This window comes from Chrysochloris asiatica, unplaced genomic scaffold, assembly GCF_000296735.1.
Source record: "Chrysochloris asiatica unplaced genomic scaffold, ChrAsi1.0 scaffold00054, whole genome shotgun sequence".
Classification (NCBI taxonomy): domain Eukaryota; kingdom Metazoa; phylum Chordata; class Mammalia; order Afrosoricida; family Chrysochloridae; genus Chrysochloris; species Chrysochloris asiatica.
The window spans coordinates 178,727-192,442 of record NW_006408572.1 but is presented as its reverse complement, the minus strand read 5'-3'; the positions used below and the strand labels follow the sequence as shown (position 1 = coordinate 192,442).

Below are 13,716 nucleotides of genomic sequence, written 5' to 3'. Positions count from 1 at the left end.
TTAGATCTTTAATCCATGTTGGGTTTGTTTTTGTATATGGTGTGAGGTACAAGTCTTGTTTCATTTTTCTGCAAATGGATTTCCAGTTTTGCCAGCATCATTTGTTAAAGACTATCTCTTTCCCATTAACTGTGTTTTGGCTTTTTGTCAAAGATCAGTTGACTGTGTGTGGATGGATTTATTCCTTACTTTTACTTCTTTTCCAGTGATCTCTGAATCTTTCATTGTGCCAGTACCACACTGTTTCACCACAGTGGCCGTGTAATAGATTTTGACATAAAGGTGTGAGAGGCCTTCAACTTTATTCTTCTTCTTAACCAAAGCTTTGCTTATCCAGGGTCTATCTTTTCCATAAAAAGTTAGTCATCAGTTTTCCCAACTCTTTAAAGAGTGGCATTGGGATTGCATTATATCTATAGATTGTTTAATGTAGCAATGTACAAAACACCTATGAATGTGGTGAAGCATACAGGGGTTAAAATGACGAAAATGTCATAGATATTATCAAGCATCTTAAGACAATGAGTTACTAGGCCTAAAGACTCAGGACCACATAGTCTGAGACCATATGGTCAATTGGCATGACATAGTTCACAGAGATGGAGCCCTGGCAGCACAGTGGATTATGAGCTGGGCTGCTAACTGCAAGGTCAGCAATTAAAATCTACCAGGTACTCCATGGGAGAAAGATGAGGCTTTCTGCTCCTGTAAAGATTTACAGCCTCAGAACCCTTGTACAGGGTTGTTATGAGTCAGAATCAACTCCACACACATAATCAATCAACCAACCAACCAGTACACAAAGACAATGTTCTACATCCTACTTTGATGAGTAGAGTCTGAGATCTTAAAAGCTCATGAGCGGCCATCTAAGGTGCAACTTTTATTCACTTCATGTGCAAAAGAATGGTGAAAACTGAAGATGCCTGGAACTAACTATCCAATGGACCAATGGAGCAAGTGAACATCAGTCACTATGACTTTGAGACCAGAACTAGATGGTGCCTGGCTACTGTTTTGAAAGGGATCACATTAGAAGATCCCAGATAAAGTGGAAGAAAATGTGGTACAAAACTCAAAATTATAACCACCACTCAGGTCTGGAAAGGAACTTGCCCTCAGGGCCCAATTTTCAGCCAAGCAGTAGTTAGGTATATAGATGGGACCAACAATATTTAGTAAAGCATGCTCACCATGAGAAGGTCAATGATTCAAGATCAAAAGGGCAACATATGAAGATCAAAGAACACAGCCTTCGATATGGATTACATCTCAATGTTAAGAAAACAGAAATCCTCACCACTGGACCAATAAACAACATTCTTATCAATGGAGAAAAGACTGAAGTAGTCAAGGACTTCATTCTTCTTGGATCAACTATCAACACTCATGGAAGCAGCAATCAAGAGATCAGACGACGTATTGCACTGGGCAAATCTGCTGCACAGGAACTTTTTAAAGTATTGAAGAGCAGAGATGTCAGCTTGAGGACTAAGGTGCTCCTGACCCAGGCCATTGTGTTTTCCATATCCTCTTATGGATGCAAAAGCTGGACAGTGAATAAGGAAGATCGTAGAAGAATTGATGCCTTTGAGTTGTGGTGTTGGAGGAGAATACTGAAAGTGCCATGGACTGCCAAAAGAACCAATAGATCTGTTTTGGAAGAAGTGCAGCCAGAGTGCTCCTTGGAGGCCAGGATGGCTAAGCTTCGTCTCTCCTACTTTGGACATACTGTCCGGAGGAAACAATCGTTGGAGAAGGATGTTATGCTGGGTAAGGTGGAGGGTCAGAGAAAAAGAGGAAGACCCATAACTAGATGGATCAGCCAGGTGGCATCACTGATGGCGTCAAGTGTGGCAGCGGTAGTGAGGTTGGCCCAGGATCGGACATTGTTTTGTTCTGCTGTGCATGGGGTCGCTATGAGTCGGTTCTGACTCAATGGCACCTGACAACAACAACAACAAATTCCTAAGGACAAAGTTGAGAAGGGATAGAAAGATGGGCAGAATAGAAATAGGAATCATAGGGAGGAAGTATAATAACTTCTTGCATGGAGGGGATTGCAATCATTGAGATGAAACAAAGTATATGATTTGTTGAATATAAAACTGATGATTTTCTCTAATCTTTCACTCAATTCACAAAAAGTTAACAACAACAAAAAAAGGAAATATAAAAAGCGCTTGGAAACATTGTTGTTAAGTGCCGTCATGTCCGTTCCAACTCATAGAGACCTTGCACAGGGTTTCTGAGGAGCGGCTGGTGGGTTTGAACTACCACTTTGTGGTTCAAATCAACCTTGTGGTCTACTGCTTATCCTATAGTGCTATACACCATGACTCCTGGAAATACTATTGTTATTGCTGTTGTTAAGTATCATTGAGTTGGTTCCGACTCATAACGACCCTGTATAGGGTTTCCAAGGAGCAGCTGATGAATTTGAACCATTGACCTTGCAGTTCACACTAACCTTATCCTATGGCATCACACCAGGACTAGATCTAGAGCACAAGATAAACACAAGGTGCTAGTTAAGGCTATTAATAATTAACTCTAATACCCATTCCTGATAGATGAATTACAAACAACTATAAAATTTTATAGTCATGTTGCTTGTGAAGCCTTTTTGTTTTAAAAAAATAAAAAACCAGTAAGCTCACTGGCAGAAAATATTAAGCCAAACAATCCATTGCCAACTAATGAGTGAGTCACCATCTAAAAGGTAGAAATGGTTTATTCTATAGCAGAATTCCACTTTCTGTTTTTTTCCATTAAAGTTTATACAGGAAACCTGTAACCTCTGTAAAACCAAGAAACGTCCTTATACACTGTTAGATAATACAGATCAATGTGAAATTATTTCTATACATATACCTAACTCTGCTTTAGTGTCAGCACCAAAATATCAAAGTTAACACTTATAATGTGAGTAGAAATACTTTACTGAATGCATTTAACTCACTCTTTTATCTTACCTGTTTCATCGCTTGCTTCTTAGCAGCTTCCCTCTGAAGGCTTTCACTCACGGAGGTCTATAAAACAGAAAAAATGCCATAAATGCTTTAGTTAATTTAAAATCATTTTCAGTATTCAAGTTGGCAACTGGTTTAGTTATAATTTAAAGTAGAAAAATAGTATTATAAATTAACATTTGCAAGGTCTTTCCCTTTAAACTTCAGAAAACAAATTATTTTCACTGTAAATTATCAGAGCATATACTGTAAGGCAAAAGAGAAAATAAAACAAATGGTACAGGAAAGAATGGTGAGAAACAGGTTTTTAGTCCTAACTTCACCACTAAATCATTCAACATCTCTGGATTTTAATTTCCTTTGAACACAAATGTGAATGAGTGAAACGCACTAGATATTTTAGGTCCCTTCCAACACTAAAATGATATCCAGAAGCAAAAAACATTATTTTCATATTCATCACTGAATATGGTATATCAAGTTCATGATGTATACTTTATGGTTTGTTGTAGTTGGATGTTGTCAAGCTGATTCTGACTCATAACAACCCAGTTCTCCAATAGGAGAACTGCTTCAGAGGGTTTTCTTGGTTGTAGTCTTTGTGGAAACAAGATTGCCAGGTCTCTCTCTCCCCTAGACCCACTGTGTGGGTTTGAACTACCAACCTTTCAGCCTTTGTCCTTAAGAGATAAATGGCCAGAAAGAGAAGACAAATAACTAAAGAAAAAATGACAATAAAAATGTGGTAATATAACAAAGGGATAAAAAAAGAACAAGGGGAGTCCAAAGAAAAAGGCAACTAAATGTAAAAGGAGTCAAGAAAGCCTTCCCCAAACAGAAATTACATTAGACCGGAATCAAGAATAGAAATTTAAGAGAAGAATATTTTGGAAACAGTAGTAATCACATGAGTAAAAGTAAATAAAAATGTGTAACTAAGAAAAAAGTATAATTACAGTACTTAAAAAAGCTTCTGTAAAAGTATAAGGCTTTGTGAATATATAAAAACTACTGAACTGTATAGTTGAAAAGTCTGAACATTATGGTATGCTAACTGTATCTCGAAAAAACAAAGTATGCCTATTTAATGTCTTTTGAATTAAAATATAATCTTCATCGCTGGAATAATAGTTCTTTAGTCAACTGACATTTGCTTTTTTCAAAAGCTCTGTATTATCAGCAATCAGTGTGCTTCCTTTGTTTTTCATAGTAATAAATAGACAAACCTAATTCTAGCTCCCTAGAGACAAACTTAATACCCAAAGGCCAAACAAGTTAACAAAACAAACCACATTCAATAGTTGCAGTGTGTAGAAGAAAGCTGGTGCAAGTAGCTTATGCAAACAGTTATTACTGCCTAAAAGGTTGGTGGTTCGAACCTACTCAAAGGCCCCTCAGAAGACAAACCTGGTGATTTGTTTCAGAAAGGTCTTGAAAACCCTATGGAGTAGTTCTAGTCTGCCACATGGGTCATCATGAGTTGGAACTGACTCCACAGCAACTAACAGTTATTGAGACAGGTTAAGTACTTTCCAATGTATGATATGACACTTCAACATATTATACCAATTTAAAATATTATATTAATGAGCAAGTCTCATAAAAGTCTCCCAATGTAGTCCTGGTGTGGTGCTGTGGGCTAATGTGGTGGACTGCAGGATGCTTAGAACTTCAAGGTTGGCAGTTCAAGCTCACCAATTGCTCCTCCACAACTCTATACAGATTCACTATAGGTGGGAACTTACTCAATGGCACTTAACAAGTGAGTACAAACGAAATATTTTTTTTCTTGAATCATTCAACTAGGCATGCATGTATGTATGTATAGCTCCATGCTGCTTTATGACATGAATAGCTTCATGTAACCATCACCACAAGGAAGGAGTCCTGGTGGCTTAGAGGTCTAAGTGTTGGGCTACAAGGGTGGCAGTTCAAACCCACCAACCACTCCAAGGGATTTATTCCCATAAAGATTTAACAGTCTCAGAAACCCTGTTTCTATGAGTCAAAATTGACTCGATGGCTACAAGTCTGGGTTTGGGGCACTATCACCACAATCTAGATACTTAACTGTACCAAGATTAGAAGACTCTGTATTGCTACTCCTTCAGTGCCCCACCCATTCCTTTCCCCTATACATGAATCCATGGCAACCACCAATCTGCCCTTTATTGCTATAATTCTGTTATTTCACCAGTTAAATAAATAGAATCACGCATTAAGTATCCTTTTGAGATTAGCTTTTTTAATCAGCATACTTTAAACATATGTATTTTGCTTAGTACAGATGTTGCCAAACACTTCAGAGTTCCTGCCAGAAAAATATTCTTACCTAAAATGACCTAACAGTCCTGATGTGGCGCTGTAGGATAAGCACTGACTGAACTGCTAACCAAAAGGCTGGCAGTTCAAACCCACCAGTTACTCCTTGGAAATGCGATACAGGATCACACTATGAGTTGAAACAGACTTGGTGGCACTTAACAACAACAAAGTGACCTAAGGAAAAATAGCTATGAAATGTGAACCCAAACACTTTAGTCATTAATTGAATAGGTGCCAAATTAGCACTGAACTACCATGGTAGCGTAGTGGTTACGAATTGGGCTGCTAACCTTAAGATCAGCACTTTGAAACTACCAGCTATTCTGCGGGAAAAAGATGAGGCTTTCTGCTCCCGTAAAGATTTACAGCCTCGGAAACCCTGTGTAGGGTCACTGTGAGTCAGAACCAACTCCACAGTACTTAACAACAGCAGCAACCATGGCTCCCCAGACACAATAAACAATCCATAAATCAGTAGGGAAAGGATGCATTGCTTACAAATGAAACTAAGAAAACTGGTTCACCCTAAGAAAAATAATTTCGGATTTCTATCTCACAACATGGAGTCCTGGTATAGCGTTGTAGGATTAAAACACTGGACCACAAAGTCGATTTGAACCAGAGGTCAGCAATTCAAACCCAACAGATGCTCCTTGGAAACTCTATATAGTTGCTATGAGTTAGAACCAACTCGACAGTACTTAATAACCACCACCTCACAACACATGCAAAAGTGAAATCCATATGGTTTAAAAGTATTATATGTAAAAGTATTATAAACCTAATGGTGGCCTCAAGAGTAGGGAAGGAGTTCTTAAACAAGATCTATAAATCACAAATCATAAAAAAACTGATGGCCTCTACAGCAGAAAGTGAAATTTATGTTCTGTAAAGACCACTACAAGATGATCAACTCTAAGCTGCAATGGCAAATTAGTTCTACTACTGAATATTTTGATCATAGATTTAAGAATTTTGATCAAAAGGGTGAAAATGTAGAGCAGAATTTCAAATTCTTTAGTATAACACCAGACATTCTGGAGACAAGAAGATGAGAACCTTCTGAAATGGACCTGATATAATCATTAAGCCTTAAACTAAAAAGAGTCCTTGAATCCTTCTTAAAACCGTAATTTAATGTGACTAGTACAATAAGCCTGCCTTGAGTAATTTGCTCTTTTAAGAACCATCTACATGGAATCATATTAACAGCAGCATCTCAAAAGATATGAATCTTACAGACAGTGAATTTGTTAATGGAGGAAGAAACATTCAGAAAGAATGGGTCAGAATGGTCTGGTAGAAATTTTGCTGTATACATTCTCAACAACAAAATAAATGAAATATGACACCTCTTCCCTTTTAATTACTGCTTAATTCACTAATGAAAGGAAAATTCTGTAAGTTCATTTCAATTAGAAACACAAACTTGTTTTCCAAAGAAACATCACTAACCATGTTAGAAGTAACTAGCACACTTATTATCAAGAGTCATAGGTCTTATAATTATTCCTACAGAGGCAAATTTTAATGAAATTATACTTGGTAATATATTTTTTCTCAAAAAAAAAAAAACAAGCAATAGTTTGGCACCTAATATATAATCACAATGACCAAGTCAGGTGTGCAGCATCTCTAGTACAGATTTTATTAGAGTTCAGTTATAAATACACAATATCTTGACACTGAAAATGTAGTTCTTACAGATAAAGTCCAAAAGCAGGAAATGAATCTCCTCCCAAATGCTGCTTCTTATCTTTAAAGTAACCTCAAATTATTACTAAACTAATAAAGTAATTTTGTTTCAGAAAGTGATCTGATCTACTTTATTTTTAGCTTTTGATAAATCCATGAGTGAGATGAAGAATTATTGCTTTTTGTCTGCTAACACATACAGAAACACAACATGAAAATAAAGGAAAAACTGTTTTAAATGAATTTTTATGGCAAAGTTGGAATAGGAACTATTAAAGCCATCAATATACAGAGATATAGTGGTAGTTTTGGAAGTTTCAATTTTGTTATTTAGCAAATTTGGAAGTTACTATCTTCAAATTAGAAATCATCAGTCAAAAAGAACAAGTGAAAGAGTGCAATGCAATTGAATACAAATTAAAGAGAACCATGTTGTTGTTGTTAGGTGCTGTGGAGTTGGTTCCTATTCATAGCAACCTTATGCACAACAGACTAAACACTGTCCAGTCCTGTGTCATCCTCACAATCATTATGTTTGAGCCCACTGCTGCAGCCACTGCATCAATCCATCTCCTTGGAGATCTCCCGCTGAGTCCTGGTGTGGCAGTGTGGGCTAATGGAGTGCAAAGTCATTTGATCTACAAGTTTGGTGGTTCAAGCTCACCAGCTGCTCCTTGGAAACCCTATACAGCATTGCTCTGGGTCGAAACTGACTTGAAAGCACTTCACAACAATACTTTAACAAGCATGATTTCCTCTTCCAGGGATTGGTTCCTTCTTATAACAAGCCCAAAGTACGTGAGACCAACCAAAGTACGTGAGACCAAATCTTGTCATCCCCTTGTAAGGAACATTCTGGCTGTATTTCTTCCTAGATAGATTTGTGTTTTGGGGGCAGTCAATGATATATTCAATATTCTTCATCACCACCATAAATTCAAATGCATGGATTCTTTAGTGTTCCTTATTCATTGTCCAGCTTTCACATGCATATGAGGCTTTTTAAATACCATGGCTTAGGTCAGGCCCACCTTAGTCCTCAAAGTGGTATTTTTGCTTCTTAACATTTTATAGAAGAAATTTTTGCAGCAGATTTTGTCCAATACAATAAATAGGGCACTTGATTTCTTGACTGCTGCTTCCGTGGGCATTGAATGATTGTGGATCCAAGTAAAATGACATCCTCGACAACTTCAATCTTTTTTCTGTTTACCATGATGTTGCTTACTGGTTCAGTTGGCATGACTGTTGTTTTCTTTACACTGAAGTGTAATCATACTGAGCGGTAGTCTTTGATCTTCATCAGTAAGTGCTTCAAGTCCTTTTCAAGTTCAGCAAGCAAGGCAGTGTCATCTACATATGTTAGGATGTCAATGAGTTTTGCTCTAATCCTTATACCATGTTCTTCTTCATATAGCCCAGCTTCTAGCATTATCAGCTTAGCATACAGATTAAGTAACCAGGGTGAAAGGATACAACCCTGGCACAAATCTTCCCGATTTTAAGCCATGCATTATTCCCTTTTTCTGTCTGAATGACTGCTTTTGGTTAATGGACAGATTCTGCATAAGAACAATTAAGTGTTCTGGAATTCTGAATCTTTGCAATGGTATCCATAATTTATTATGATCCACAGTCAAATGCCTTTGCACAGTCAATAAAATACAAGTAAGTATTTTTCTGGTATTCTCTTTCAGCCAAGATCATCTAATGTTAGCAATGATATATATCTCACTTCAAGTCCTCTTCTTAATACAGCTTAAATTTCTGGCACTTCCCTGTTGATGTGCTGTTATAATAACTTAAAAATTATCTTCAGAAAAACTTTACTTGCATGTGATGCTAAAGATATTGTTTAATAATTTCCACAAAGAGCCACTTTTCTTTAGAATGGGCACAAATACAGATCTTTTCCAGTTTGTTGGTCACATAGCTGTCTTCCAAACTTCTTGGAATAGACCAGTGAACACTTTAAATATTACATCTGCTTGTTGAAACATTTCAATCAGTATTCCATCAATTCTTGGAGTCTTGTTTCTCACCAATGCCTTTACCATCAGTGCTGCTTGAATTTTTCTTTAATACCATTGGTTCTTGATCATCTGCCACCTCTTGAAATGGTTGAACATTGACCAATTCTTTTTTGGTACAATGACTGTATATTCCTTTCCATCTTCTTTAGATGCTTCCTTTGTCAATCAATATTTACCCCATAGAGTATCCTTCAATATTGCCACTTGAGGCTTCAATGTTTTCTCCAGTTCTTTCAGCTTTAGAAATGTTGAGCATGTTCTTCCCTTTTGGTTTTCTAACTCCACGTCTTTGCACATTTCATTACAATACTTCACTGTATCTCTTGAACCAACCTTTGAAATCTTCTGTTCAGTTATTTCATGCTATTTTTTCCACTGGCTTTAGCTACTCTGTTCAAGAGCAAGTTTCAGAGTCTCTTATGACATTGAGTTTGGATTTTCTCTCCTTCTTTTTTTTTTGAAGCAGAGTTTCAGATTTTATTAAGCCAGCTGACTCAGAAGAGGTAATTTCTCCAGATTCTGAGCCCCAAATGGAGGGCTCTTTACTGACTTTTTAATGATGTTTGTTTTCTTCATGTATAATGTTCTTGCTGTCACCCTACAACATGTCTGATCTTCAGTCATTAATGTCCAATACATAAACTTTGTTCTTGACATGGTCTTTTAATTCAGGTAGGATATTCTCAAGGTTATATTTTAGCTCTCATAGGCTTATTTTACTTTTTCTTCAGCTTCAGTCTGAACTTGTGCAATTGATGGATCTGTTCCACAGTTTGCCCTCAGCCTTGTTCTGACTGATAATACTGAGTTTCTCCATTCTCTCTTCACTAAAACATAGCTGATTTGTATTTGAAACGGCAAAGTCATTGGTCTTGCAGAATTACATCATGTGATTTCTAGCATTAATTCTGTTTCCAACTTTTATATTGCAGTATTTATCAATGCATCCTAATTGCATATTTGATGAATTTCAGACTGTAGAAATCATAAAAATCTTCAGTTTCTTCATCTTTGGCATTAGTGGTTGATGCATAAATTTGATAATAGTCATTCATATTACTTGGTCTTCCTTGTAAGCATATAGATTTTTTTTAATCGTGAATTGATTAGAGGTTTACAGATGATCAGTTTTACATTCAATACAGTTATATGGATATTATCTGTTATCAATGACATTGTTGTAGTTCAGGACGGATGTTGAATTTTGGCGATGAATACAAAGGCATTCTTCAATTTGTCATTCCAGTATAGCAGACCATATGATTGTCCAATTCCAAATGGCCAATACACACCCATTTCAGCTCAATACCTAGGATCTTTATATGTAACATTTGTGACTTCTAATTTTCCTAGTTCCGTACTTTTACATTCCACATTCCAATTATTAATGAATGTTTGCAGCTGTTTCTTCTCATTTTGAGTCATGCTACATCAGCAAAAGTCCCAAAAGCTTTATTCCATCCATATCACTAAGGTAGTCTACTTTGAGGAGATAGTTCTTCTCCAGTAGCATTTTAGGTGTCTTCCAACCTCAGGGGTGCATCTTCTGGCGCTATTTATGAAGTTTGCATTGGCCAATTATTTCAGAAGTTGTTCACTAAGTCCTCCTCCCTTCCTAGTATATCTGTTGTTGTTGCTGTTAAGTCAACTCTGACCCACAGAGACTCTGTATCAAGGAACAGCTGGTGAACTTCAACCACCGACTTTGAGGCTCAACTGACTTTGTAGTCCAGTGCATTAACCCACAGTGCCACACCAGGACTCTACAATGAGATTGCAAAAATCTGTCCATCACGGGTGACCTTGTTGGTATTTGAATTATAGGTGGCATAGCTTCTAGCACCACAGCAACACACATCACCATAGTAGGACAAACGAGTGTTGGTTTCAAATGGTTAATATTATTACTATAACAATAGCGCTCTCATTTCTTGAGCTTCTACTACATACTTGGCACTTAAGACATAATACCTATAATCCCAAAAATAAACTTCAAATAGCTAATATTATAGGAGAGTTTGTTTTTTTGTTTTTTAATGTGAGAACTGAGGCTAAGAGAAACCAAGCAATTTTCTCAAGATCTTAAAGTTAGGAAAGTAATATTAAGTTTGATTCAAGCTGGCAAATTAACATATGCTGCAGCCTCCTATCCTCTGAATTGAAACTCTTGGAATGACAGAAAAGAAATATATAATCATATTAGAAAACAAGATGGGATAACCTCAGTGGAACAGAAATTATGAGGAATATCTTAAAAAAAAAAGAGAGAGAGAGAGAGAGAGAGAGAGAGAAGGCAATAAATCAAGCTACATAAAAGATTAACTACTACTGGAAAAGGTGGGAAAGGTTCCAAGAGTGTCACATGTCCTGAGTTAAGGACACAAAGACAAGAAAAGACAGGGGAGATTAATTAGTGAGTTTGCATTAGAAACAGCAATGCAGGTAGTTCCCTACTTACTGCCTTGGTTGGGAAAATCAAATAACAGATTTTGGCTCTTTAGTGTTACTGTGATTACATGGGATAATTCATATATATCCTTAGAGTGATGCCTCGCAATTGCTAAAAAAAATACTAGCTTTTCTTTTTCTTTGTCCTGTCCTATATCAAAAGATTATAATAGAAATTTTCTACATACACACAAAATTAAAAATAAAAATATTTTTTTCTATCAGGACTGATTGTGAGGGTTGGAAATGTAAAGGTAGACGTTTTATAGCAAGGAGGGGAGTGATTAACTTTTCAGTCTAGGAGCAGAGGTCCCTAGGACCATCAAGGGAGAAGAGCAGAGAGCGGGACGCTACCCAGAGAAGCAGTGATGCCTGAAATGGAGCCAGAGATGATGACGTGGAGTGATGGAGCAGCTGGAGACTTTAAATCCAGAGAGGGAAAGCAACGGTGTGCTGAAGACCTGGGGGGCACGGGGGAAGGATTGCGTGGAGGGGATTGTAACCATGGCAATGAGACAATATACGATAGAATGAATGTAAAACTAATGTTCTCCCATGTAAACTATCACATAATTCACAGTAAAACATTTAAAAATATATATATTTTTTCAAGTCTAATTTTGTATAAAGACACAGCCATACAGAGTTAAAAGTAAGAAATCAAAAGTAATTTGTAATAGAATTTAAACTGTATTTCAATATATAAACGCACAAACTCTTATAAAGTTCTGAATAAAATAAAACATAGCCTTCCCTCAACCTACAAAATAAATTCTAGAAACATGTAGCAGATCCTAAAACAATGCAAAACATACTTTGTGTTTATGTATACAAAGAAGTTAGGTCCTAGGCTAACAAATTATGAGCAGCTTTTCCCCTACGAGTATTCAAAATTTCACCTATTAGAATGGGGCACATGAAGTAATTCCTTACTATGCAAAGTATCTAGCATTCCTGACTCACATCAATAATTGATGCCAACAGCAGCAATCTGAGCCTAATAAATATGGTAAACTACTTCACGAATTCCTTAATGCCCTTTTAGGAATGGTAATACCCCCTGGAAAACCACTGGGATAGACTGCTAAAAATTCTTAGAAATTAAGTGCGACTCAAAATATTCCTAAGACATTGGAAAGCAAAATTGTATAATTTTGCATAATAAAATATAAGGAAGCTTCAAGAAGTTCATGGAAAAATTCCATTACCTTTTATTTCCATTTTTTCATGAACTTTTGGCTACCCCTTCCTATGTCTCATGAAGACTAAGAGAAGGTGCTATATTGGGAAAGAAAGAAGAATTAGGTAATGCCTGGCTTCATACATCAAATTAAGAATTTTGGTTTTTATCCTTACAGTGATTTTTTAAAAATTTCATTAAGATCACTATGCCTGAAGTTTGCATAAATGGACTTGTTATTGCTATGTGTTGTCAAGTCCAACAACCTTGTGGCTAGCAAACCTTGTGGAAAATTTACTAAACACACACACACACAGAACAAAAAAAACCCAATAAACCCTGGGGAAAGGGGAGAATCTAATCTCCAGAGATGCAAAATAATATATTTAAATGTCTAGTTTTCAATAAAAAATTTTTTGTTACATGCAAGAAAGACCCCAAAATGGTCTATACACAAGAAAAAAGCAGTACTGTGCCTGAAAAAGCCTAGATGTTAGACTGAAAAACAAAGACTTTAAATCACCTATTTTAAATATGTTCAAAGAAGTAATAGAAGCAGTGTCTACAATACTAAAAGTAAATATGAAAACCCCAAATAGACAGTAACAATAGATATAGAAATTACAAAAAAGGATGAAATAGAAACCCTGGCATTGAAAAGTATCATAAATGAAAGGAGTTATTATGTAGTATCCTTTCAGGGAGTCCTTCAATCTGACATCACACTACATAATAACTCCAATCTAAATGAAGAAATAAAGAACACTGGTAAAGGTAATTAATTACCCTCTTGTTGTTAAGTGCCATGGAGGTGGAGTCCATTACAATTCACAGGGACCCTGCATGGAGTTTCTGAGGCTTTAAGCCTTTGTGGTAGAAGAAAGTCTCATTTTCTCCCATGGAGCAACTAGTGAACTCGAACTGCTGATCTTGTGGTTCGCAGTTCAGTGCTTATAATATGGACCCACCACACTCCCCAGTTAATTACATACAAAATACAATATAAACGTATTTTTGTTTGTAACACTTTTTTCTCCTGATTTAAAAGACGTCATAAAGCATT

The 13,716-nt window shown here is 36.5% G+C and overlaps 1 protein-coding gene across 2 annotated transcripts in view; it reads right to left on the bottom strand.

Moving 5' to 3' along the window:
• Positions 1-13,716, bottom strand: part of NSRP1 (nuclear speckle splicing regulatory protein 1) — a 51,699-nt gene that overhangs the window by 9,009 nt on the left and 28,974 nt on the right. For both annotated transcript variants that reach the window (XM_006863197.1, XM_006863196.1), the window contains one exon: positions 2,976-3,032. In XM_006863197.1, coding sequence (XP_006863259.1) covers positions 2,976-3,032 — 57 coding nt within the window. The remainder of the gene's footprint in view (positions 1-2,975; positions 3,033-13,716) is intronic.